At 38.2% G+C, this 27,000-nt stretch overlaps 1 protein-coding gene across 1 annotated transcript in view; it reads right to left on the reverse strand.

Moving 5' to 3' along the window:
- LOC129204553 (E3 ubiquitin-protein ligase parkin-like) overlaps window positions 1-27,000 on the reverse strand; it is a 405,002-nt gene that overhangs the window by 230,522 nt on the left and 147,480 nt on the right. The window contains exon 2 of the mRNA XM_054820775.1: window positions 19,889-20,052. Coding sequence (XP_054676750.1) covers window positions 19,889-20,052 — 164 coding nt within the window. The remainder of the gene's footprint in view (window positions 1-19,888; window positions 20,053-27,000) is intronic.

Below are 27,000 nucleotides of genomic sequence, written 5' to 3' on the forward strand. Positions count from 1 at the left end.
TGTTAAGGTTACTAATTGTGCAGTGTTCCAGGGATTTACTACTTTAGGGAACAAGACAGGAATAAGAATCAAATTCATGCCTCTCTCGTAACAACAGAAAGTAGTAATCACAAGCCCATCAATGCAATAACATAGGATACATCATGGAATTGATAGATAATGGAATTGATAAGTGTGATAGAAGATAGAGAACGGAATTTGTGCTGTGTGCTAAAGCAGCTTGGAAACGGATTAAAAAAGGTATGATTATCTTAGTGAGAAACAAGAAAAAGTCAAGAAACTTAAGCGCTCAGTAAAGCAAAACAAAATACCATTTCCATAATTCATAAAATCATAGAATAATATCCTAAAATAATTAAATAGTACTTAGAGAAAAAATATTAATGTAATACAACAAATACAGTAAATTTGAGAAAAAATTTCATTTAACCTAGATAACACTGTCAAATAGGTGGCTCAGCAAGTGGCTTGAATATTGTCCTTATCTCCTAGCATAACTCTTCATGCAAAAATACCCATGGATTTGTTTAGAACAGTTTTGCAGGCAATGAACTTTTCAAGTTTAAATTCATGTGAGACAATTGGGAAAGAAGGAACAAAACATTGCATTACTAATGCCTGTACGTAAAATCCAGGGAGGACTCTTGCAACTCACAAACTTGATCATGTGCAACTTGGCTTTCTTTGGTTCAAGGAAAGGAGAGATGGATTCCAGGTGGAATGCTCTGAACTACAGAATAAAGACGGGGAACAAAACAGGACAGTTTAAGTTACAATAGTCTGGAAAGTAGACTGTGACAATTTTCCAGTGGCTGTTTCTTCATCCTGTTTCTGCAGCTGAAGTTTTATTGATCGGCAGCCTTCCCACAACTCATACCTAGTCACAGGATATGGCTGTCTTTTTCCTCTTACCTAACATAGGATACTCAGCTGGTAGCTGTAGACATCATGAAGTTGTTTGTTTGCTGAGAAGGTCCTAACTGATCTGGAAAAAGCAGGATGCTGCTCTATGTTCTCAACATGTGAAGATGCCAAGTGACACACACTGCATATTGGAGTCATACTATAAACAAGGTGTGCTGGTCTTTGATATCAGTAAGATACATAAGTGTGTGGTGACCTGCAAGAAAATGAGTGTCTGCTAAACTGTAGAATTTGATGTAATGCCAGAATCTTGCATGAAAGGGGAAAGTCATTATCAAAATAAAGAGATAATACTGTTAAAAGACTTTTTGCTTAAAATATATTCAGAAATTGTGAATGCTTTGTATAATATTATTTCTGCATGCATTAGAATTTTTTTTACTGGGGAACACTAAGGAACGCTTTTCTATTCCCTAACAAGTAATTGATACTAATCAGTGTTAACGCTTGCTATTAGAAATCACAGACTAAATAACAGAATGATGCCATACAGACAATAGCCAACACTGTTACAGAAAGACATTTAGCACTTATAAAAATATATTTTTATGTATGCTTTCTAATGATTGTCTAAAGAGGGATAATTTATGCTGAATCAAACCGTACGTGATGTCATAATTAATTAACATAAACACATTTATTGTGACAAACTGGAAAAATATTTGCCAGAAATCCACATACTGTAAGGACAGGGAGAATGGTGAGGGCATAAGAACAGCAAGTGTTTTAGGACTGGCCAGGTTGAAGTGGGATGAGTGGCAGGAGAGAATGAAATCATCTGCTGAGGCACACCTGGGAAACGAGGGCACGGGGAAAAGAAGCAACACGAGCTCTAGAGAGCAGGGCTTAGTGGGGGAATTTCTAAGCTAATTCTACCAAAGTGGGCCAAAGGGCCTCCAATATACCCCAGTAAAATCATCTTGATCTATTTGTAGCTCTTGCATTTAGTTATCCACTCAAAAGAACAAGAGCATTTGTTAGCTTACAAAAAACTTAACTCACATTTTGCTTTACTGGGCCTGGGAATTGAAGTCTGATTTCTTTTCAGTGAAGCAAACTGCATGCATATGTGTGCCCGTGTTTGTTTTGAAAGAAAACACTGTTTGGAGTGGGAAAAATTGCTTTGTTACTTCTTTGATTGTTGTGTTTATTTTTAATTAGCAGAGGTTATATTTTAAGAGTGGTCACTATATGCGACAAAAGCGTTCTGATACAAGCAAACATCTACTGTGACCTTCTTAAGAAATGCTGCAGCATGGGATTTTTTTTTTTCCTGGTTTTAACAAAGAAAAAGAGCCTGAATGGGATCACAGAAAGGAGCCTGAATTTCAATTATCTCCCATCTTCCCTTTCAATTCAAGGCTTAGTTTCGTCTTTCCACCAGATCCTGAGCTTTGGTATTTTGCTCTAAGGATTCAAATTTTGACAATACCATCTGAGCATTTACCTACCCAGAAAAATTCTACCAAATAAGGTAATTGCAAGTCAAATTTCCACATGGATCTTTTTATTCAAGCTCCTAAGGTTTTACAGTTTAGTTTAAACCACCTCAAAAGTGAGGCAAGCAAAACCAAAACAACACTTTCTTATACTGGAAGAAGACTAGCCACTTAGCACATGGCAGTAACACATATGCTAGCTGTTAACTTCTACTGATTTAAAATCACATCCAAATATAAATTAATATCTACTTCTTTCCTTGATATGCCTAACTGCCAAAGCGTGGCAGCAGAATTTAAAAAAACATTAAATTTTTTCTTTCTGCAGAGAACTACCCAATGGAGATAATACCAGATGTATTCAGTGATTGGGTGCTATTTTATGTTAAAAACCCCAACATTTTCAGAAGTAATGAGCAGGACTTCTCAGCTATTTCCAAAAAGGCACTTTAGTATTTTGACATGAAGGTTGCTGTTTCCTAACCTGAAGAGAAATAGCAAAGTTCTCACAAGGAATGACATACCTTTATCTGAAAAAAATGACATCCAGATAAAACCTGTGGTATATTGCCTCCAAACATTACAATAGCTCTCGCAGTTACCCAGCTGATTTTATGTGTTCTTCACAGGGTTCCCAAACTCTGCATGTTCTTATATTTACTCCTGTCAATGTATCGACGTAAAAGTCACACTAAACTTCCAATATAGCATCTCCAGAAGTTGCAGAAGTAAAATAAATAATTTAAATTACGCAAATATTCTGCCAATGTGGAGTCGAGATAATATTTGTCTGAAATATTAACAATTTCAATGAATTAGTAGCTAACTGAAAAGTAATACATCATATACTTAAAATGAAGATGGGAAGTAGTAAGAGCAATTGAAGAGTTTCTTCATGTGGAGGATGGTTGGATTATGGAACAAGTGACTCAGGCCAGCAATTTAGCTGATGTTTATTAATTCAGGAAAGAGTTAGCAACAAACATGCAGCAACAAATTATATTTTTGTTTGTAATTGAGACATACAGATCTCATTTATATTTCATAAATTTCAATATTTTCTGAACTAGTCTTTTCCTGGCATTTACCAAGTCTGTGTTCTTATGCATTAGAAATTTGGAGCAAAACATGCTGAAATATTATTAGCTTGTAGTACACTGAAATTGGCTAAAAGAACATTTTTTATGTCCAGAAACTGTCAACTGATTTGGAGTCTTATTTGGAAAAAAATTACCTTTCAAGCTAAATGCACACACATTTTTGCCTGATTAATTCTATTTAAAGCTATTTAAAATTCATTAAATTAAAATTTATTTTTAATTTTATGCTTGTAGTTAGGAGGCAAAATATACTATCAGCTATTACACACTTCATATTGCAAAGGCAATGCACTCTATCATCAAAAATGGCGTAAATCAGGGCATGGTTTGTTTTTTTCCTATCTGCACCTCTAGCAGCAATTATCTCCATAAGGTACATCTGTTAGAGGTTCCTCGGCTTTCCAGACAAGGAAGGAGATGCCACTGTGCCACAATGAGTTTCTGCTGCTGTTCTGGTATGACAGAAGCGTGAGCTACCTGATGGCTTAGGTGTTAAGGACTTAGAATTCCACATATTCCCAAATTATTCTGTGTCTGGATACATTTATTTTGAACAACTGCTCTCTTCTGTTAAAACCATATTTCAAATAAATGTTTGAGCAAATATAGCTCTTCCCAGATAATTCCATGTTACTTAAGTCAGGAGAATACAGAGATTTCGTTCATTTGGTGCTCAGCTATGCAACAAACCTTAGAATTAGACGGGGCATTATTCTAAAGCTTGATTCCATGTCTTCTCGTCTTGAAAACCGTTAGCAATTGAAAATGATCATAAAAGGAAAGGATGGGGAAATGATTGCTTCCAATTTCAAGCAATGTAACTCCTACCTAAAAGCTTTGTTTGTCCTGCTCATCTAAAATTTGAACACCATTAGTTTCTGAAACATGAGAAGAATCCAAATTGAAACAACTAAGCTTGATTTTATTAGAACCAGTAACACATAAGAAGCCTTAAAAGAAAACAGGAGAATGTTATTAATACTAATATGAAATTTCCTACTTTATTTTTTCTTATGTTTATGATTCTATTAAAACCACAGGAAAACGGTTACCTTAAAGAATGCTGACTGAAAACAGTTCTTTATTCATATTTTTTGGTTTTGTAAAGGGGTCTCATATATCAGACTTGCCAATAAATTTAGAGTATTAACTTTGTTTTAATTTTTGCTTAAACTTGTTAATTATTATTGTTTACTCCCTTCTTCAAAGTCTGCAAGCAGAGTTTATTCATAAATAGGGTAGCAATTTCTCCCTAGGTTATTCTGGTTTTCTATAGCTAATGTGATTCCAAGTGTTCAACACAACTCATGCACTTGCCTCCCCAATCTCTTTTTCTGTTGTACAGGAACTCCTTAGCAAAAATATACGTGCACGTTTAACCATTTTAGAAAGTATTCTGACAACATTGACACAGATTCTGAAATTACTCAAAATTTGAAAAATATGTAAGAGATGCAGTTGAGATAATTACTTACTGTGAATAAAAACACCAGTAAAAATTAATAAATTGCAAGGAAAGTTCCCTCCCAGATCTTCCAAATACCTACAACAGGGCAAATAAAACAGTGGCTTTGGGGCTAACTTTCTACTGGGAGCTAGAAAGACTAGAAAGTCATATACATACTGTACATTCAACAGGTGCAGGCTATATAGGATGTAAAAATTGCTTATGATAATGGCCCTTGCTAAATTGCCTTCATACCCAAAATGCAAATGAACTACTCACTATAATGCTCAGAAAATTATGTTCTATATACTGTTTGGACACACATATACATCATTTTGAAAGCATGGCTTCCTCTACAGAAAACTATAGAGAGCTATTGCCTATAATAATTATATGAAACTGAAACCAATCACATCTGCAGTTGCAGCTAAATCACGAGCACACAATACTATGTCAATGTGTTTTTCTGCAACGCTTTGTAATAATATATTTCCAGATCGTTTTCTTATTGTACAGGTAACAAACCCCATTATTTCTCTGTGGAAATCTGGTGTTCGTTGGGATAGGACAGACTGGAAATACAGAACTGAAGTAGAATCACCTGTAAAATATGACAATCCAAATGTAACTTTGAATTCTAAAACTAACAAGAGTGGGGTTTTTGGCAATGGCAGGAAAAAGTGTTTGTTTTTTGAAGAACAGATTTTAAGTTACTCTAGTTTTCATATTTATGTTAGGTTTCACAAATGCTTCTGAGCACATGCTGTTATTTTGAAGAAGGGCACATCCACATAGAAAATTTCAGCTGGTTTTGCATGTTACGCAGAGTTGATTAAAATAATATCATATCATATAATTAGGAAATATCTTTCTAAAATCAACCACTGAACCTTTAATCAGTCATACAACCACTCCCTACAATAGACATCACCTGGAACATTAGACTATGCCTTACATATTTTGTAGTCCTGTTTTTCCCAGTTTCATAATATGAGGAAAGTTTGCAGAACTTCCATTCAGAAATCAAATTATTATTAAAAGATTATTTAATCCTCAGTGTCTGGCAGAAAAGTCAAAATATATAGAAACAAATTCTGCCATCAGACATGAAAATGCCTGTTTTCTTTAATACCAGTTAAATCACAACTCTTTGATGGAGCCTTAGAACACAACAGCCTAATAACCACAGGAAAGAGTAAATATGCAATTGAGTGTATCAGAATGTAACACCTACCACAAATAAATTACAGTCTGAGATAGAAGAGATATATAGTACTGCATTCTTAAGTATGGACTACTTTATAATTCAAGTTCCTTTACAAGTTGGTGAATGTTGACTCAACATGCATGTTTTGAATGCAAGACCAAACTTTAGAAACATATAGCAAAAGGATGAACCTGTCCTGAAGAGTACCTTTTACTGTAGAATATATTGTATTAATCTCATCTTTCCTCAAAGCTGTCCAGAAACTTCTGAGAAAGATAATATTGAAGATGATAAGCAGTCCCTCTTCACATGAGCAGCTCTCACTGAGGAATGACTATTCCTGTGTCAATAAGTAGCGATGCCCAGCAAAAGCAAGTCTGCAGAGCCAAAGAACCGATTGTGAGGACCCAACATCCACAAAATGGGCATTTCAGAGGGATTTTATTTCAGAATCACTTCAGTCAGGTTCCACAGACTGAATGCCAGTAGCAGCTGGAGTACATCTTCTTTTTAACCAAAATATCCATATTTATGCACTCCAAGACTGCACTGCAGAAGAAATAAAAACAAGTGCACTCCTTACCAAAGTTAAAACACCTGACTTATATGCCAGTGCTTAGGTAGAAAATGGGAAGAAGCCTTATTACTAAATACACTGTCACTTAAGATCTAATTTGTTTCTGCTAATCTAGTGTTCTGGCTCCCAAACTCACAGAGCATGAACTAGATCTGTGTGCTCCCTTTCCTGGCTATCCTGAGCTATCATGTTCTGCATCAGAAGGACAGTACTGAGAGACAGCAAGAAATCAGCAGTGGTCCACTGTGTAGTGCTGAGTGGCTGGAGATGCAAATGAAATTTCTGGTACCGTGATTGACTGCTCTGTACCAAAGTGAATCAGGAGGTCCTATGAGTTTGAGTTTCTTTTTCATGAAGTTCAATTAAGTCTCTGATCTATTTCTTTCAACCTCCAAAACATCCTAATCATACAGATTAATCAAAATTAAGTTGTCAGAGGACTTCAGTAATTAGCTTTATAGTAAGTCAGTCAAGGGCGTACAAAGATTCAACCTTTGGCAGTATTACCTGCCCAGCTTTACTACCTAAAGCAGGCATCTTAACATATGCGGTCATCATTAATGCATGCTTTCACTTTCCAGGTGTTGTTTTATTATTTCGAAACTAAGAGCTGAAAATAATCTGAGAGTAAGCTTTAGTTATTAGCCACTGATATAATGTAAAGTCTTCTTTAAAACAACATAAAGTTACACAACTGTCAGGATTACTGAGTTATACGGACGTTAAAATGCATACTTCAGCCTCTTCCCCGTTGTGTGATCAAGTCGGGACACGACACACAATTCTTCAGCAACAAGACCTCACATGCCATTCGTGGTATGCACCTTTTGAAATGTCAGCACACCAATGCCATTTTAAAAAGGACTGAAGGAAGCTACCACAAAGAGATTTCAAAGTGGGCAATGACAAAACAAGCCTGAAAAGAAAAACTCATCTTTCTCTCATTTTAGGAAAGGTTATTTCTCTCTCGGATCCTCTCTTTTCTAAAGTCTAATGCAACTTCTCTCATGTAAGCAGCACTAGAAACCCCAGTGATGACTGATAGTCTCCAGTACAGTAAAACTTTAAAACTGCAGATACTGGCCTTACTGTGAGCTAGTGTATATCCTGCAAGGCTATTACTGCTCTCTGCTGCTAGAAAAGTTAAAATTTTAGCTTTAAGTATAAAAACACAATACATCACGCTAAATTACCTTACAACAGAAGTAGCATGTCTCCTAATGCAAACAACAGAACATATGAAAGTTTCCATAAAAGTGACCAAAGTGAACTCTCTCTCCAGTTCTATATTTCATTTCTTTATCGATAGCAATTTTTTCCAGTATTTTCTATAACCCACAGGAGCCTTGCAAAGTCAATCCTTCTTTTTAATAGAAAAATAACATTTCTGAGAGATTTGAATTATGTCAGGAGATAAGTAATTCACAGACTACTTTATGACTGACACATACACACCCAGAAACGCAAGGAGATTAAATCCTGTGGCTACTTGAGGTATGAACCCATTCTGTGTCAATCTTCCTCCATTTGTTTCTGGAGACTGACACTGTGCAGTGCTCACCAGTCAGAAATGCATCAATCCTTCAGAGAAACAGAAGAGAGAACTTTCATTTGCATTCACTGAAATAGATGAGATCAGCAACGGATTCCATCAGAAATGAACACTTCTGGGGATGCTGCTTTTATTACCTCTGCAGTGATAAAGGCTGGCATTTATAGAATGGTCCTCTGAAAAGCAAGTGCACAAATCATTGCATGCATACAGTGTAGGTATTAATACAGTTATGTGTTACTGCATCTAGTTTCTCCACTCTTCTGAAATCAGAATTAGAACTCATAGCTCTAATTTATAATAAGGCTAAGTGCTTACCTGGCTGAACAGTGATTACAGCCAGCATTTCTGGTTGAAAATATATCCCACAAAATCAACAATTACCAGTTCAGCCTCCCCAGATCTTGTTTCCTATAATTTATTTAGAATTGCATACAATTCTGCAGTGCATAATTCTTCAGTTGCCTTGCTGGATTATATGATAACAATTCCCAGTATCTGCCTTCATTATAAATGGTAATATTAAGTATGCTGAGAGGTTTAAGTTTAATATTTTGTTTCAATTTATTGTTGTAGGTAATGCACTCACAGCCTAGCTCTAGTCGGCAAATGTGCTGCAGTATTTCCTAAATCAGTTTCCCAGACAATTGACTTGCATGGATTACTGCTCTGCAGCTTGGATTTTCTTTCTCTTCTTTAAAAATGTACTGAATAAAGTTCTAGTCTTTTTAATTTTAAAAAAGATCACCATTTTGCAAGGAACAAGTCTTTAATCTTATCTGCTTATATGCTTAAGAAATCACTTGGGTCTGGTGACCCACTAAGTGGGTCTACCACTAAGGCAGATTTCTGGATGCAATCACACCTCTTTTGAAGGTGATAATATGTTCATCTCTTTTATTTTAGGTGTCAGGCTATGAATGTAGTTCTTTCTATTCTTCCCAAGTAGCCTTACACTGCAAATTATGTTAACACATTGAAAATTTCCAATTCCAATAGTTACTGGAAATTTTCTAAATGTCAGCTTACCAGTGGTTGCTGTCAATTCATATCCTTGGGTTTCCTTGCTTTTGCAGTCATCTCTAATAGATATTAACCTTCATCTTATCTCTTGCTTTCCTGCCTGGCAGGACAACCTCAGATGCTTCGTGAACCCTGCCATATAATAGATTTTTCTTCAGTTGCTCATCTAATCTCTCTCACATTTAGTAAATGCCACATAATTAAGCATAACCCTCTCTGTCAAACCTTTCAGGTCTACCTGAACTCCTTTTATCTGAAATTCCCGCAGTCCTTCTAGCCTTCTGATACTCAATCTGGCAATGTCTACATCAGCATGGCATATATTTCTACATGTTTCCTTTCTTCCCCTTGTTATTCTGCTGCTTTGTTGCACCACTTCCTCTCTTTCTGTGTTTTCATTGTAGAATGTATTGAAAATCTTCCTATGACAGCATAAAAATTTATGACATATTGTTTTGAGAAAACTAACAGAAGTTTCCACTACTACTTGCTGCCTAGAAACAAAAATTACATAAAATATTACATAAAAATTCCAGTATTATAAAGCTGAGCATCTTAGTACATTCAGAAGAAAGGCACTACAGTTTTCACAATTAATAAAGAAAATGGGTACACTTTCATAAAGAATAAGGTTTTCAATGATATATATCCAAAGGGTCATTTTCAATTTATTGTAATTTACTGTCATTGAGACATTTTTGCTATAAAATTCTGCGAGTAGAAACATGAAGATCTTTTAAAATTGGATTGATTCTTCCATTCCTGAAGCTCAGACAATTTAAATTATGTGTGCTTAAGCTGTAGTAATAAACACTCTGCTATAAGATAAATGGTAAACAAAGACCCCAAATCACCGTCTAGGGTAATGAAAATAATGCAGGAATAAAGGTTATATGATGTTGGTTAAAGAGGAAAGTAGCTATTATTTTCTGTACTTAAACATGCTTGCATACATTTATCTGTTTTGTACTCACAATATGCTGCATACTGTGAAAGATACAAATGAATAGATTGATATGTTAAAGTTGCTAAGGTAGTACAGTAAAAATATTTTATAGGATAATTTGGGATGAGCTGCATAAGAAACAAATCACGAAGTCAGAGCTCTGGTATATCACGCATACCAAATATATGACAATAAAACTTTTATATGTTTCCATCATGCTGTTTTATGTCAAATAGTTAATAGGGAAAAACTGTATTAGAAATGTTTTTGAAGTTTAAAGATGTTGCATTAGTGGTAGCTTTTTTTATATTAATTCTACCATAAAACTAGCAACTGCGTTGTCACGTACACGTCTCTTCATGAGAAATGTAACCTCATCAACCAAAAAATTGCCAATATGTACATGCCTTTTCAAAATTACCTAAAAGAAGGTGATATCCTTTTATACATTATCACACATATATAGACAAACTGATATGAAGATATGCCTGAAGTCCAATATCTCACAAGAGGGCCTGACTGTTTTCCTGCCAGGAGCAAAACTATCTGAGATGAGATAATCCTCCCCAGACTGCCCGCAAGGCCTCCTCCACTACCTGCAGATTATCCTGTAACTCTATAGCCTCCAGCGGATCTGTCATCTTCTTGGTTAGATACAAGAAGATCAGAAAACAAGGAGGTCAATAGTTAGTACAGACGCACATCATCTAATGAGAGACAGAAACCATCAGTAGAAGAAAATGTGGGCTTATTGGCAGGTAGAGCAGATCTGCAAGGCAACTTCTCATTTTCTCCTCCCCTTTATTTCATAGGCTGGGAAAGGGAAAGATTAGAAGGAAAAATTAGTTTCCTAAGCCGGTTTAACATTGCAATGGGCAACAGATACTAGACGGACACAGGATTTCAAAGAACTGGAATTGATTGGGAGAGGCAGAAATGGAAGCAGGAAAAGTGACTTGAACTGTGGGAAACTAAAAATAAGAAAAGCAGGACAAGTGAGGAAAACACTGATCAATTAATTTAGGAACAGCACTGAAAACTGGACTCAGTGGGAATGGTAGTCATATCCATTCTTTTATGGATGGAAGGTACAGCACTTCACACTAGGTTCGCCAGGACAGTAAGGATATGTGTGTGTGTGTGTGTGTGTGTGTGTGTGTGAAAGGGAGAGATAAGAAGAGGGAGAGAATGAGTGAGAAAGAAAATGAGAGGGAGAGAGAATGGAGAATGCTGGTTCGTGGAAACTCAATGGCATCACTTTCACTAAATCAATGGAGCCAAAGTTCTACCTGAAAAATATGAAATAACAACCTGCTCTGGATAAGAAGAAAGTGAAAATTATTTCATTTGTGGAACAGGTACTTTTGCTGCTTTATTTAGTTGAAAGGAGGAGAGAAAATTGTATTGCTCTATTGCTCTGCTTGTTACTGATTATTTTTGTTAAACACTTCGCATTCATTTCTTCAACAGGATTTTAGAGTTCATAAGAAAGCTTTGAGGAATTGTAAATTCATTGAGAGTTGCTCTGATGAAATTATATATAAGGAATTATAGAGCTACTTTTGCTTCAATAATTCCTAAAACAATTGTCTTCTTTCTCTTAAAGCCTGCGTCGTTGTTATTTTTTTAGGATGACCAATGTTATTTCCTTTCATGGGGCCTTTGCTGTCATAATGCAACAACTTTTCTTTTGATTTCTTCTTTCCCCCCCACGCCCCCATCAAAGTCACTCCTAACAGGAATAATTCTGTGTCTCCTAGAGTATGGAGGTTCATCTGTGATGAAAACTATAATCAGATATGAAGCATTTATGTTTCCTTCCCACATTTTCAATTAAAATGAGTGAGAAAGCTTGAAAAACAAAAATAAAAGAAGAAGGAAACCCAGAATGGCTTACTAAATAGCTGTGTGACCTTGATAATTACAAATATGAATGTATTACAGATGACATTTCAGACGATCAGAGCTGTAAAATTTTAAATAAGTAAAATTAAGACTAAAGCAAAGAAATTATAATAGCAAGGGACTACATTCCATCTTTCTATTGAGGAGGTATATTTGGTATGCTACTTGCTATTTTAAAATATATTTCTAACACTGAAGTTTCCATCTCTTCTTTGAAGATTTTATTTTCCAGACACAAAATTCTCAATGTTAAAAAACAATGCACAGATCCTCTGTCCCAATTTCCCATTTCATAATCCAGTATTATCACTTTGTAAAGTGTTAAATAAATCCTATTTTTGCTTGTTTTTTAACACAATACAAATATTTGTCAATGATTGTTCTATTTTAGTTATGAGTTAGAAAATACATATCCTCTATGGATCCTTCCTCATAAATGCAATCTACCAGAATAGTTAATACCATGTTTTTCTTTTGGGGAAAAGGGAGGAAGAAGGAAGGAAACATCCCTCTTTACCCTTGAACTTCTGCTAGTTCAACTGTAGTTTTCGGTAATGGTGTGCAATATGCTAAACACTTTTTCACCAGAGCAATTTAGAAAGGTGATGAATGAAAGACATGGGCTGACCTTTATTTTACCGTCATGATTTACAAACTCATAAAAGTTATTACTCACTGCCACCACTCCAACAACTACAGCTTTTTGAAGTTTTTTCTTACATATTTTCCCTCCTGCAATCTAAAACAGGATCTGAATCAAAAAATGGACAGTATTATAAACATATGAATTGGATTATACTCATGATGAGGGAGAAAGATTCAACTGTCCAATGCAAGTATTCAGGTAGAAAACAAAAGCACATCTAATATTAGTGCAATTTTAAGATAATTTCATTCTGAAACACTATACGTGTTTGAGAAGTACAGTGGTTTGCCAGAGAAGTTTCTTATCAACATACTGTATCTCATGCAAATAGTATTGTGGTTTCTCTGTCAGTCCCATGCAAAGCAACTGCTCTTTCAGAAATGGATTTTGTAAAATTCACTTAATGGCCTCAATGTAGTGAATTTGAACTGCCTAGGAGAAATGAAGTTTTTAAAAAAAATAAAATTCATCTGATGCCTGAACATGTTCTCACATATAAGAAAGTAATAACAACCATAGATGGAATGGAAATTAATTCAATAGACTCCCAACTTACTGAAACTGTCAGCAAAGTGGAAAACAAAAGAAACTCACATTTAGAAATTTGGAAATTATTCTAAAAGGACAACACAGGTCATTCAGAAATATTGTGAGTCAGTAAGACTCCTTTAAGAATACTGGCACCAGCAACGCTATTCCAGGGAACCATGAACCAGATTTAGCGGACAACACAGAAGTCATGTAGGTACCAAACCCCAGATACTTCTAGAAATTAAATACAAATTTGTAGAGAGTGCACACTGCAGAAAGTTTGCAAACAAAACCCTGTCACAGTTCCTTCTGAATCATCAGCAGACCAACTAAAACACATAAGAAATCTCAGAAGAATCCAGATGGTACCAGCAAAATTCAAGGCAATCCTAGATGTTAGCATGACCAGCAGGTTGAGGGAGGTGATCCTCCCCTCTACTCTGCTCTCGTGAGACCCCACCTGGAGTATTGCATCCAGCCTGGGGGTCTCCAACATAAGAAGGACATTGACATGTTGGAGCAAGTCCAGAGGGGGGCCACAAAGATGGTCAGAGGGCTGGAGCACCTCTCCTATGAAGACAGGCTGAGAGAGCTGGGGTTGTTCAACCTGGAGAAGGCTCCGGGGAGACCTTACAGCAGCCTTCCGGTACCTGAAGGGGGCCTACAGAAAAGCTGGAGAGGGACTGTTTACAAGGGCATGTAGTGATAGGACAGGGGGCAATGAGTTTAAGCTGAAGGAGGGTAGATTAAGATTAGATATAAGGAAGAAACTCTTCCCTGTGAGGGTGGTGAGGCACTGGAACAGGTTGCCCAGAGCGGTTGTGGATGCCCCCTCCCTGGCAGTGTTCAAGGCCAGGTTGGATGGGGCTTTTGGCAACCTGGTCTAGTGGAGGGTGTCCCTGCCCATGGCAGGGGGGTTGAAACTAGATGGTCTTTAGAGTTCCTTCCAACCCAAATCATTCTATGATTCTGTGCTGCAGCCCCCTCAAACTTTCTGGAGTTACTGATCTACTTGAAGATAATTTATCCCTTATTTAGGTATAGGTAAATCTTTTTCATAGTCTCCTACTTTCAGGAAAAACTTAGCATAAAAAGAATAGAACAGCAATGCATTTAAAAGCAGAATGGAAATGTGTTACTGGGCGCCAAAGTCTAATAATGCATTTAGATCTTGATCTGCCAGAACAATTAACAGGCAACGTATCCTCTTAAATAGATTTCGAAAATCTGTAGACCTCAGCTGGCCCTGACTTAATTTCACACTAAATATGGCTACATGGTACTTTCCACATTCATTATGGACATATAATACCATAAGGCACATCACAAGTCTTGGAAAAACTTATTCAACATGTAGAGTCTCTGTTGTCACATACAGTGAGTCTGCAGCCATCAAAAGAATCAAGAATGAGCGGTACTGTTATCCACTCATTTAGCCAAGTCCATATTACCTGGCAACACAGATGGCACCTCTAGATTTCCTTTATTACTATAATATACTTAAGCATTCTTCAGCTAACTTTTTCAGTTTTGAAGAAGTACAATACACATCTCTTCCAGATTTACAAGTAAGAAAAGATCCACAGGTCGATCAAATATTGACCCAAAATATTGATTTAAACACACACACATAAAATCATTTTCTCTCTTTGAATTTCACATAGGAGGATTGACTCAAGTCAGGATGCTTGTGAGCAAATCTCTCCAAAGAGCGTTTATGTATGCAAATGTTGGCTCAACTGTATTCTGTAACCTGCAAAACTGCTGAATATCAAAGATGTTCCCGTGAGTGATTTGGTATCCTATATACAAAACTGCAGGTTTTAACAAAAGGCATTACTTGTTGTGTATGTCAAAAGACCCATTCTAATCTTAGTGTTCATGGGTTTATAGCTAAAGTTGAACACATGGGGGTTTTTTGCTGGTTAGGGACACATTTTGCACTGTGCCACCTGGTTTCTCCTTTGTACCTTCAGTAAACTGAAACACGGAAATACAGGAACTGCTGGAAGCTCTATTGTACTGAGCTGTGCTTAGAGAGTAAGAAAGTTGCCATACATTTAGTTACACAAGGTCCTTCTTCAATAAAATGCAATGTTCCATTGTTCAAATACCTGTTTCTGCTAAAAAAGTTGTTCACTGAGAACAATGGTATTAACAATACCCTATTTTCATAAATATTTAAAATGTGAGAGATATAAACTAAGACCATTTGCCACAAGGTGCTCTCTCTGTCCTTGAGCTTTTCACAGAATAGCCCTGGAAAATGCTTTCATTAGAGCCAGGTCTGGATTGACCTCTAATGTTTACTATTCAGAAACTCTTCTACAATGAAGCATAGTCTTTCTAAACCACTATCAAACTGCAGCATGCTAACATTACTTATAGCACCATCTGGAGAGGGACTGTTTATCAGGGTGTAGTGACAGGACAAGGGGTAATGGGTTTAAGCTGAAGGAGGGTCGATTTAGATTAGATGTTAGAAAGAAATTCTTCCCTGTGAGGGTGGTGAGGCACTGGAACAGGTTGCCCAGAGAGGTTGTGGATGCCCCCTCCCTGGCAGTGTTCAAGGCCAGGTTGGATGGGGCTTTGGGCAAGGTGGTCTAGTGGAGGGTGTCCCTGCCCATGGCAGGGGGGTTGGAACTAGATGGCCTTTGAGGTCCTTTCCAACCCAAACCATTCTATGATTCTATGATTTCTCCCCTACCATTTCTTTTTTCCCTTCTCTGTAGAGACAATCATTTATGTTGCTACTCCAGTTATGCCATTCCTTTTTACTCATTTTCAGTTATGCTCATCAGCTCACACACTAGTGTTTAACAATACTTCTAGTCAGGTTTCTTGAATGTATGTATAAATAATTTTAGGAAAGCACCTATATGGATAGATGCAGTCAAAACCAATTTCAAGTGAAGCCTTTGCTCCAAGCCTCAAGCCTATGTTCCAGTCAAATGCAAGCTAACTCTGATTTAGAAGCTGTCTCAGTGGAGCACTGTGCTAAAGCTAACAAGTCCTGCTACTAATTTAGGCTTTTTCTGTTTCAAAGAACTGTATTTTCTACATTTACCTCATAGAAGAAACACTGTCAAAAAGACATGGTACTGGATTGGGAAACAGAAGACTTAATTCTATCCCTGTTTTGCTACTGACTGTGAACAAGCCAGGCTACTGATTCCCATAACATCATTTGTCTGCCTTATTAATTTACACTGTAAGCTCTGCAAAGCAGGGAATATCTCTTACAAACTGTTTGCAAGAGCTTCTTCACACAAGGGGATTTTGAGTTCTCCAAGAAAGGGCAAGCGTGTACTAATATAATACTTTTATTACCAGTAATAAATTTCAAATTGTTTGCATTGAGCAAAATTGTGCATCAATAAATATTACATATTTTGCTTCCAGAAAGCTTGTTAACTAATTTTGCTGTTCTTGGAGGCAAGGACAATATTATTGTAAGCAGTCATCTCCCATTGCAACACTTCAATGTTCCTGATACACAGCTACCTCCAGTTTATTCCTTTGGTGACTCTGTTATGGTTCTGTTCTTTCACCAACATGATTGCCACAAGAAGATCTTACCACTGTTCTCATATACTCATGACAGCCTTCTGAAAGAATTCCTATTTTGAGTATATATTAATTAATTACTTTACTTATTCCAAAGTGAACTGTAATCAGCAGGGAGCTCTTCATCATTCTTCGGAATATTTAGCAACCTTAAAGTGACACCATTTGCTGTGCTTTGAGGAAGCAGCTTATTGCTCTAATTCCTTCTTATGAGATCCAAATTTCACAGGTCTCATTCTTCATCCAGTCATTACCAATCTTTTCTTACCATGGCTCTAATATCACTACTTGCCCCTTAGTCACAAGCTAAGATACTGATCTCCCCAGTGCATAGTTGAATCAGTGTCTAATCTTGCCCTTTTTTTTTCCAAGGACAAAACACTTACCTGAGGTACCAAATTAAATGTCTCCACACATATTTAACTTCTATCCATCCTACAAATTTTTTACTGTTGTTGTTGATATCAAATTACTTATTTAAGGTCTCAGCTTGGCACTTTCTTTCTTATAATAATTTCTTTTTAATGTTTGTCCATTACAGCTTCATTTCTTTTTTACAGGTTTCAGCTACCATGAAAGATTTTTCCTTCTCTCCAAACAGGAAAACAAACATAGTTTTCACATTCTGAGTTATGTTTTGCATCAGCTGCCTGAGATCCTAAAGTAGCTGTCAAGCCAAATCTAGTTGTTCGGTGAGCTGTGAAACCAATAAAGTTTGCTAGAGTATTTCCTATATCCCTGCTCCATACTCCTGCAATTATCACAGCTTTTCCCATGTTCTCTATAATCTCAATATCTATATTACTATCAGTTCTCCCTCGTGACCTCTAGATTCTCCCACAGCATCTTGGGCAAATAAGTTCAAAAGTAATTTATGAAAAATGGAAGGACGAAATAGTCTTACTAGAAATTCTATGTTACCATAAAATAAAATAACTTAAAAGCGTCAGCTGAATACAAATCTATGTTGTATTTCTCGTGCATGCAATAGAAAATACAAATCTGCATGCAATAGAAAAGAAGAGCTAGCAGTTAGTATGCCACTAACACTCAAGTTTTACTAGCATTCAGCTGCTTATGCAAAAAGCCCCAAACAGCCTACCGCAGGAACTGAAACATCTCAAACCTTCAACTGTCCCTCTTGTGCTGACAAATTTCCATAATAAATAAATACACATACACAAATATATGACATAAAAAATGAAAACATAGAAGCAGAGTAAAATACACTTAATTAAATATCAAGAATAAAAATGTAGTTGATACACTGCTGATGATATTAATAATTTCAATATTTAAGATACTTCATACAGAAGCATGGATTATACCATCTGAAACAGCTTTCGAACTTCCTATCTGCTTTAGAAGCCGAGTCAAAGCAATGAGCCTAGGTCTAATTTACTAAATAGTAAAGTCTTCACTACACATGGTAATTCTGACATTGCAATGAAATTAATTAAGTCATCAGCAGGCCTGTATATTTGGAAAGCAATTTTTAATTTACCCTGGCAACACATTGTATGTTGTAGCTGACAACAAAATTTGGTTGCAAGTGTAAAACTGGGCTCAAAATCTGTGTTTCATGCTGACATAAAATGGCAGTAACGCCAATACCTACAGCTTCCCAGGAAATGCTAAGTGGTTCAGAAGCTTCTGACAGAACACCACAGACACCAAAATCTAGCAACTGGCACCTGACAACTTCTACAATTCACATTATTATTTTTTTTATTCTTACATTTCATATATATGTTTTCACATATAAGTAAGTGAAGCACATTGCTGTTTATGCCGTGAATATATGCACTATCCACAGGTGATGCATTGGAGACTGACAACAATTTGCATTTCTATACCTTCGTTTGTGTGCTGAAACTCCCTAAAACCCTTTGCAAAACAATAAATATCATACCCAAGGAGAAATAGTGATAGGTCATCAATACAGTAGTGACTTTCTGTACCCAGGCTTAGCAGCCATTCTAAGTATAGCCATACCTCTGAAATATGAGTGCCAATTAGTCTGAAATAGTTCTGCCTGTGAGGGATCTTTCATATAATCACCTGCACTACTACAGATTGCATCTGCAGTTCTTTGCTTCCACTGCAGAATGACAGTAATTACATTAAATGAGTATTTGTGCTCTGTTGAAAGGCCAGTAGGTTTCCCCAAGTTCCCCAAATGTCTTAAATGTGTGATCTTATGCTAAGCCCTGCCTATCCAAGTAAACTGCCAAATCTACATACAGGATAAACAAAAATATTTATAAAGCAACTGCAGTAGCACTGGTAATGGTAGCAAAGACAACAAGAGAAAGTTGAACCTATCTTTCCATGCTTACTACTGCTCACCACAGATGAACACCTCTCTGCCTTTACTGAAGAGAAGAGTTAGCTAATCTTCAGGAGCTGAAATTCAGATACCTACTTAGAGCAGCTCTTCCATGTTCCCTGCTCCTCTCTTAGCTTCACACATTTATGAGTTCAGTGGTTTGGAGTACACTTCTGTGGGCTTTCTGATCTGGAACCATCCCTCCAGCAGCACATTCACGCACGCGCACATGCGCAGCAGCACACAGAGCAGCAGCAGCCCTGTAGCTATCCTCCAGGGGTCACAATTGGGTTACAAATTCTGTAAAATGTGATGACTGTGCAGCCTGATTTAGAGCAATTTATTCACATCCTTCTTCATTAAGATTCAAATGGAATAAGTAAGATAGAAATTGAACAGATACAGAAATTGTGCATGGCTTGCTTCTGTAGTCAGTAAACATTTATTCACCAGGCACAGCTCGCTCTCGTGCTCTCTCTCATATTCTCTCTCTTCCCCTATCCTTCCTGCTTGCTGTTTTAATGCATAATTAAGAAGGTCAGAATTAATGAAGCAGTGTGGAGTAAAGTTCAAGGAATCCCCAGGCACTATTTATTCTATTAGATCTCAGGCATGAATGTCAGTTTGGCAGCATTAGAGGCAGAGGCACTGTAGCTGGCAGCAGTCCAGAAGCGAAGCTACCAAGGGAGACTTACCTGCAGTGTCAAGTCATTGCTGAGCTCCCTCCCTGCAAAAATCACCCGCAGCTGGTCAGCTGGAACTCCCTGTCGCTGGGCAACTGCCTCCTTCAGCTGGAGGATGCTGGTGTCCAAACTAACCTCCACCGGGAAGCCATGGCTGGAGTTGAACCTGACAAACACTGAACAAGAGCAAAACACCTGTTAAAGCCAGCATTTCTCACAGCGTGTTTGTACTAGAATGACTACAAGAGGCTTACTCTTCAATTCCAGGGAGCATGCACTATCTTCAGAGAAAAGCTATTAATACTGCAGTGTACCATTTTGAAACCCATCACAGAATAGTTAGTGACCAATAAATAACAAACATGTATTTCCCCTTGACAGTGTTAGAAATTACAGAGAACAGTCAAAATCAAAAGAGACCCAGCTAGGCAGCTGTCTAAGTAGTTGCTAATTCGCACAACAGATTTTCAGTTCAGTCCTAACCTTAGCCAGCACGGGGCATACGCTTTCTGTGCCTCTCGTGCTCTTCCCCACTGCATATAACAAATAAATGGAGGAAACTGAGGTATGCTTTAGAGCTAAAATGCATTAAATAATACAAGGGTAAACAATTTCTTGTTATATAGTAAAGCACAGCCATATAAACTGGTTTTCCACAGATATAATTCTACAGAAGATAATGATAGAGAGAAAATCACAGACTAGCAGAAACATTTGGGAGTGTTGTATTAGAACGTGGTCTTTTCAGAGATCACTAAAATATCTGCAGCACATAACTCCTGCCGGCATCCACCTTCAGTGCAGAAAATCACTACTGCACCAGTCATATCATTTTTAGAGCAGCAGCAACTGGTTTATACATCCAGAGAAGTTTGGCAAAATAAACTCACAAGCTTCCTGCCATTCAGCTGGCAGAGCTGTTTTTCATAAGGAGTCTGATTGTGCTCATTGAGCGCATGGTCAGGGGAATGACTACAAGAACTCTGAAACAGGAAAAAGCCTCATTACATCCATACCAGTCATGGAGATCGTATGAACGGTAGACATGTCCCCAAGTGGACTGCTTCAACCAATAGCTCCACAGGCAGGAAGCAAAGGAATTAGCAAAACTCAATATAAAACAAAAAATCATTTATATCAATTAGATAGTGGGTACCTGTCACCTAAACTGCTTGGGTATTGATTCTAATAACCAGTTTTCTCAAAGATTTATTTCCCATTACCACTGCAATGTTTTGGCTGAAGATGTTATTCCTTTGCATTTTTGATGACTGACAGAAGCATAAGCTCAAAAGTATTTATATAGTCTGAAGAAATAACTATTTTTAAAACTGAAAATCGGATTTTTATGATTTTTCAAACACATAGTCTACCTGAGCACTCCTAAGTTGTCAGATACTTTAAGAGCATTTGAATATGGCTGAGAACGCTGCCATTGTTTTGCTGAGCAATGAATGTTGTAAGTATTTGCAGTTTCACATCTTCAATTCAGATTTCCGTAATCTTTAAGGGACAAGGCCGTACACCATTAAAATTTTACACAACATTTGAAGTTTTACACTTGAAAGTACCCTCTTAATGTACTAAAATACTGGGTAAGATTGCATAATGCCATGTCAGGCAGGGTGCAGTGCATATGCCTGGCAGTGTGTTACACTCTCATTACTGGTTTTGATTTGTATTTAAAGGTGTTCTGGAAATAACTAAATGGTGCAAGCTGTATACTCAGATTGTTCAGAAAAATCAGCAGAATTTGAATTTTATTTTGATTGTGCTTTGGAGAGTAAAGGAGGATTTATATGACAAAAAGTAGTTCCAGCTAATGGGAATGGAATATTTCCCATCTTTCCAGGAACACTCATAATGCTCAACTGTAAATAACATTACCTGGGCCCGTAGCAAAATATATAGTTAAATCACTGGGGAATATACTTTTTTTACTATGCTAAGCTCTGACTGACTATGTGCACATATATTTTTTTTACTACGTTTATATAGATATGCTCACATACACACATGAAATGCATACATGTGCATCTTTAAAGACTAACTAATAAATAAGCCTCTAACGTTAGTCTTTCAAAAGCAAGTGCTATTGGTTTTGGAATAGAAAAAAAGTTAGCAAGTGCATTGACTCTGCAAATTAAACGTGCTGATAAGAGGAAAGTGCTTGATAAAAGAAGCATAAACAAGTGTCATTTAAATTAATTATAAAGCGGTACTCATTTTTAAGGACAGTATAAATCCAACACACTTACTGCAAACATAATGCATGTTCACCACCACCAATCCCCACCCCTTCCCTCAAATAAGTGTATTTTTATTCACTTCCAACAGGTATAGTCTCCTCCTCCCAATGTGTATGAAGTAGTAGAGGTTTCAGTCTCACAATTGTAACCACAAGCAAACATGGGAAACGGGTGTGTGAGCGCAACATTCTGCACTCCACAGCAAAGATATAACTACTGTCTTAAAGCCTGAAGAGCTAACTCCAAAAAATGCTAGAATGCCAAACTTTGCTTGCTGGGAAGTTTTAATCCATAAAAATTTTGCCCTTAAACATATTTATTCTATTATAAAGTATGCAATCCATCAACTCTTTTTAAAGTAAAAGAACAGAAGAGACCTTTGCTTACTTGCACAGAGCATAAAAAAATCAAATATAAAACTTCAGTCTGTGGAATAAAACCAGAATTTCATGAATATAATATTGCAAGCTGTCTTTTTAGGAAAAAGAAACTTCTAATTTTCTTTTTGACATTTCACCTCAATAATTAAATAATCACTATCGAGCTGATACTCTTAACAGCACATGTTATTCAAGAGATCACAGGTGAAGTTATGCAGACATTCAAGACCTCTTCCAAAGAATACATACTTTGAAAAGGCTTAGAATTTAAAGTTTGTCTACTGGAAGTTAAATAAATATTAACAGAAGATTACAGAATTTACACGAAGCCTAAACTGCTGATGGAAATCCAAAAGAAATAACTCAAGTTACTAAACTAAGGAGCCAAACCTAGCTGAAAAAAGGAGGGTCCATTTAGATCGGCTCCTCTCTCACATCTGTAAGAGGTGGTAAACAGCAAAATTTGTCTGATAAAAGGAAACTTTGTGAGACTTGACTGTCACATCAAAAGATAATTTCTGTAAATATCACAAGGGTCTGATTCCCAGAGGGATCAAGAGGTACCTAGGCGCTTTTGTAAATCTCTCTTGGTATCTACGTTGAATCTCTACATACCTTTAAAATTTCACTTTTAAGTCCAGTACTGAATGGAGAAAAGTGGTATAATTGAAAGAGCAAATAAAAAAGAAGTATATAAATATTTCACTACATCTTTCAGATATCTAAGGTGTACATCTTCATGCAAAAATTTTGATTTTACATTTAACAAGTTGGATAGTATTAATCTCTTGTTTGGAAAGATCAGCAAGTGCTACATAAGGGAACAATTGTAGTGAAGTAACTTTTACATATTTCCAGAGGAATTTCTCATGTTTCCTATGAAAATATCCATTTTTTCAAGCATGCACCTACACAGTGAGAAACCGAGCAGATGAAGCCCTCTATAGGCAGATAGGAGCAGCCTCACGCTCACAAGCCCTGGTCCTTATGGGGGACTTCAACCACCCTGACATCTGCTGGAGGGACAACGCAGCTGAGCGTAAGCAATCCAGGAAGTTCCCGGAATGTGTCGATGACAACTTTCTCCTCCAAGTGACAGAGGAGCCCATGAGGAGAGGTGCCATGCTGGACCTTATTCTCACCAATAAGGAGGGCCTGGTAGGGGACGTGAAGCTCAAGGGTAGCCTCGGCTGCAGTGACCACAAAATGGTGGAATTCAGGATCCTCAGGGCAGCGAGGAGAGCACTCAGCAAGCTCACTACCCTGGACTTCAGGAGAGCAGACTTTGGCCTCTTCAGGGATCTGCTTGGTAGAATACCATGGGACAAAGCCCTGGAAGGAAGAGGGGCCCAAGACAGCTGGCTAATATTCAAGGGTCACCTCCTCCAAGCTCAGGAGTGATGCATCCCAACAAAGAGGAAGTCAAGCAAATCCACCAAGAGGCCCCCGTGGATGAACAAGGAGCTCCTGGGCAAAGTCAAACAAACAAAGGTAGCCTACAGAGGGTGGAAGCAAGGGCAGGTAGCCTGGGAAGAATACAGAGAAACTGTCCGAGCAGCCAGGCAGCAGGTTAGGAAAGCCAAAGTCCTGATAGAAATTAGTCTGGCCAGGGATGTTAAGGACAACAAGAAAAGCTTCTATAGGTATGTCAGTGATAAAAGGAGGATGAGGGAAAATGTGGGTCCCCTCTGGAATGAAACGGGTGACCTGGTTTCCCAGGATATGGAGAAGGCCGAGGTACTCAACAACTTCTTTGCCTCAGTCTTCGCTGACAAATGCGTGAGCCACAGTGCCCAGGTCACAGAAGGCAGGGGCTGGGAGAATGCAGAACCGCCCACTGTGGGAGAAGATCAGGTTCGAGAATATCTAAGGAACCTGAAGGTGCACAAGTCCATGGGACCTGATGAGATGCATCCGCGGGTCTTGAGGGAACTGGCGGATGAAGTGGCCAGGCCACTCTCCATCATATTTGAGAAGTCCTGGCAGTCTGGCGAAGTTCCCGCCGACTGGAAGAGGGGGAACATAACCCCCATTTTTAAGAAGGGTAAAAAGGAAGACCCAGGGAACTACAGGCCAGTCAGTCTCCCCTCCGTGCCTGGCAAGATTATGGAACAGACCCTCCTGGAGACTATGCTCAGGTACATGGAAAACAGGGAGGTGACTGGTGAAAGCCAAGATGGCTTCATGAGGGGCAAATCGTGCCTGACAAACTTGGTGACCTTCTGTGATGGGGTTACAGCATCCGTGGATAAGGGAAGGGCAGCTGAGATCATCTACCTGGACTTATGCAAGGCATTTGACACTGTCCCGCATGACATCCTTGTGTCTAAATTGGAGAGATATTGATTCGATGGATGGACCACTCGGTGGATAAGGAATTGGCTGGATGGTCGCACTCAAAGAGTTGTGGTCAACGGCTCAATGTCCAAGTGGAGAAGGTGACGAGTGGCATCCCTCAGGGGTCGGTACTGGGACCGGCACTGTTTGACATCTTTGTTGGCGACATGGACAGTGGGATCGAGTGCACCCTCAGCAAGTTTGCTGACGACACCAAGCTGCATGGTGGGGTTGACACGCTGGAGGGAAGGGATGCCATCCAGAGGGACCTTGACAATCTTGAGAGGTGGACCCGTGCAAACTGCATGAAGTTCAACAAGGCCAAATGCAAGGTCCTGCACGTGGGTTGGGGCAATCCCAAGCACAACTACAGGCTGGGCGAGGAATGGATTGAAAGCAGCCCTGAGGAGAAGGACTTGGGGGTATTGATTGATGAGAAGCTCAACATGAGCTCGCAATGTGGGCTAGCAGCCCAGAAAGCCAACCGTGTCCTGGGCTGCATCAAAAGAAGCATGACCAGCAGGTCAAGGGAGGTGATCCTGCCCCTCTACTCCACTCTTGTGAGACCCCACCTGGAGTACTGCGTCCAGCTGTGGGGGCCCCAGTACAGGAGAGACATGGAGCTGTTGGAGCGAGTCCAGAGGAGGGCCACAAAGCTGATCAGAGGGCTGGAGCACCTCTGCTGTGAGGACAGGCTGAGAGAGTTGGGATTGTTCAGCCTGGAGAAAAGGCTGCTCCGGGGAGATCTAATTCCGGTTTACCAGTACCTGAAGGGGCCTACAGGAAAGCTGGAGAGGGACTGTTTATCAGGGAGTGTAGTGACAGGACAAGGGGTAATGGGTTTAAGCTGAAGGAGGGTCAATTTAGACTAGATGTCAGAAAGAAATTCTTTACTGTGAGGGTGGTGAGGCACTGGAATAGGTTGCCCAGAGAGGTTGTGGATGCCCCCTCCCTGGCAGTGTTTAAGACCAGGTTGGATGAGGCTTTGGGCAACGTGGTCTAGTGGAGGGTGTCCCTGCCCATGGCGGGGGGGTTGGACCTAGATGATCTTTGAGGTCCCTTCCAAGCCTAAACATTCTATGATTCTATGAACTCTACTTCTTGGCTTTTAGCTGATTTGTATTGAAGTAACTGTAATAAAATTAAGAAGTTATCACCCCTAACGTGACTTATATTAATAAATTCATGTACATCGAGCCATTTCATTCATATGAATACAATACAGAAATGCACTATTTCCCAAATAAAGTATTGCCATCCTGAAGCCTTCCTGTTTCACAACCAGTATGATATATCATTGCATCCGTTATCAAAATGGAGTCAGCAGCACAATTCAATCACTTAGGATACAATATGATAAAGAACTTTTCCCCATGAAGTAATACAAGAATTGTTAGTGAAGGGAATACAAGTAAGTGAAGAAGATTGTGACTAAAATCTTGGGTAGTTTAAGAGAGAACTGCTCCTGGCCATCTGCCTAGACCTTATGCTGGAGGTTGCTACACATATAACTGTGATACTGAAAGAAATGTATACCTACGTCTCAGTAGTGAATCACACAATCCTGCTTCGCTGCACACCAAACAAAAGCTATAACCTACAATATATGATCTGTAGCAACAGAATGCATGCATTTAAACTTTAAGATCTTATTGTTGAGCAATTATATTGTATCCGTGATAACTACGAGAGCTGCAAGTACTCCTTATTCCCCACTCTTCCTAAGGACAAAAAGAATATAACCACAGTTTAACCCAAGGATGGTGTGAAATATGTGAAACTTTTTTGATTTTTAAAAGCCCTTTCCCTACTGAGATCAGGTGACAAGACCTTTGAAATATATTTTCCTAAGACTGAGACAAAACCATCTTGTAACAGTATCTGTCTGTGGTGATCAGATCCTCTTTGGCTCAGCACATGACCTGAGAACCCAGCCTTCTTAGCTCAAACACCTACATCCAAACTACTTCACGCTAGAAAGTATTATCCCTTCCTTTTCAATATTTTTCTCATAAACTGTGATTAATAATTTATCCAGTACAACCAGTTTTTAGTGCAGATTAAAACCAGGAAAATCCACAGAAAAGATAAATAAAGGAAGAGAAGGTAGAAATCAAGATAATGTAAAATCCTCACCATCTGCTAGAGTACTGTGGAA

Source organism: Grus americana, chromosome 3 (assembly GCF_028858705.1).
Source record: "Grus americana isolate bGruAme1 chromosome 3, bGruAme1.mat, whole genome shotgun sequence".
Lineage (NCBI taxonomy): Eukaryota > Metazoa > Chordata > Aves > Gruiformes > Gruidae > Grus > Grus americana.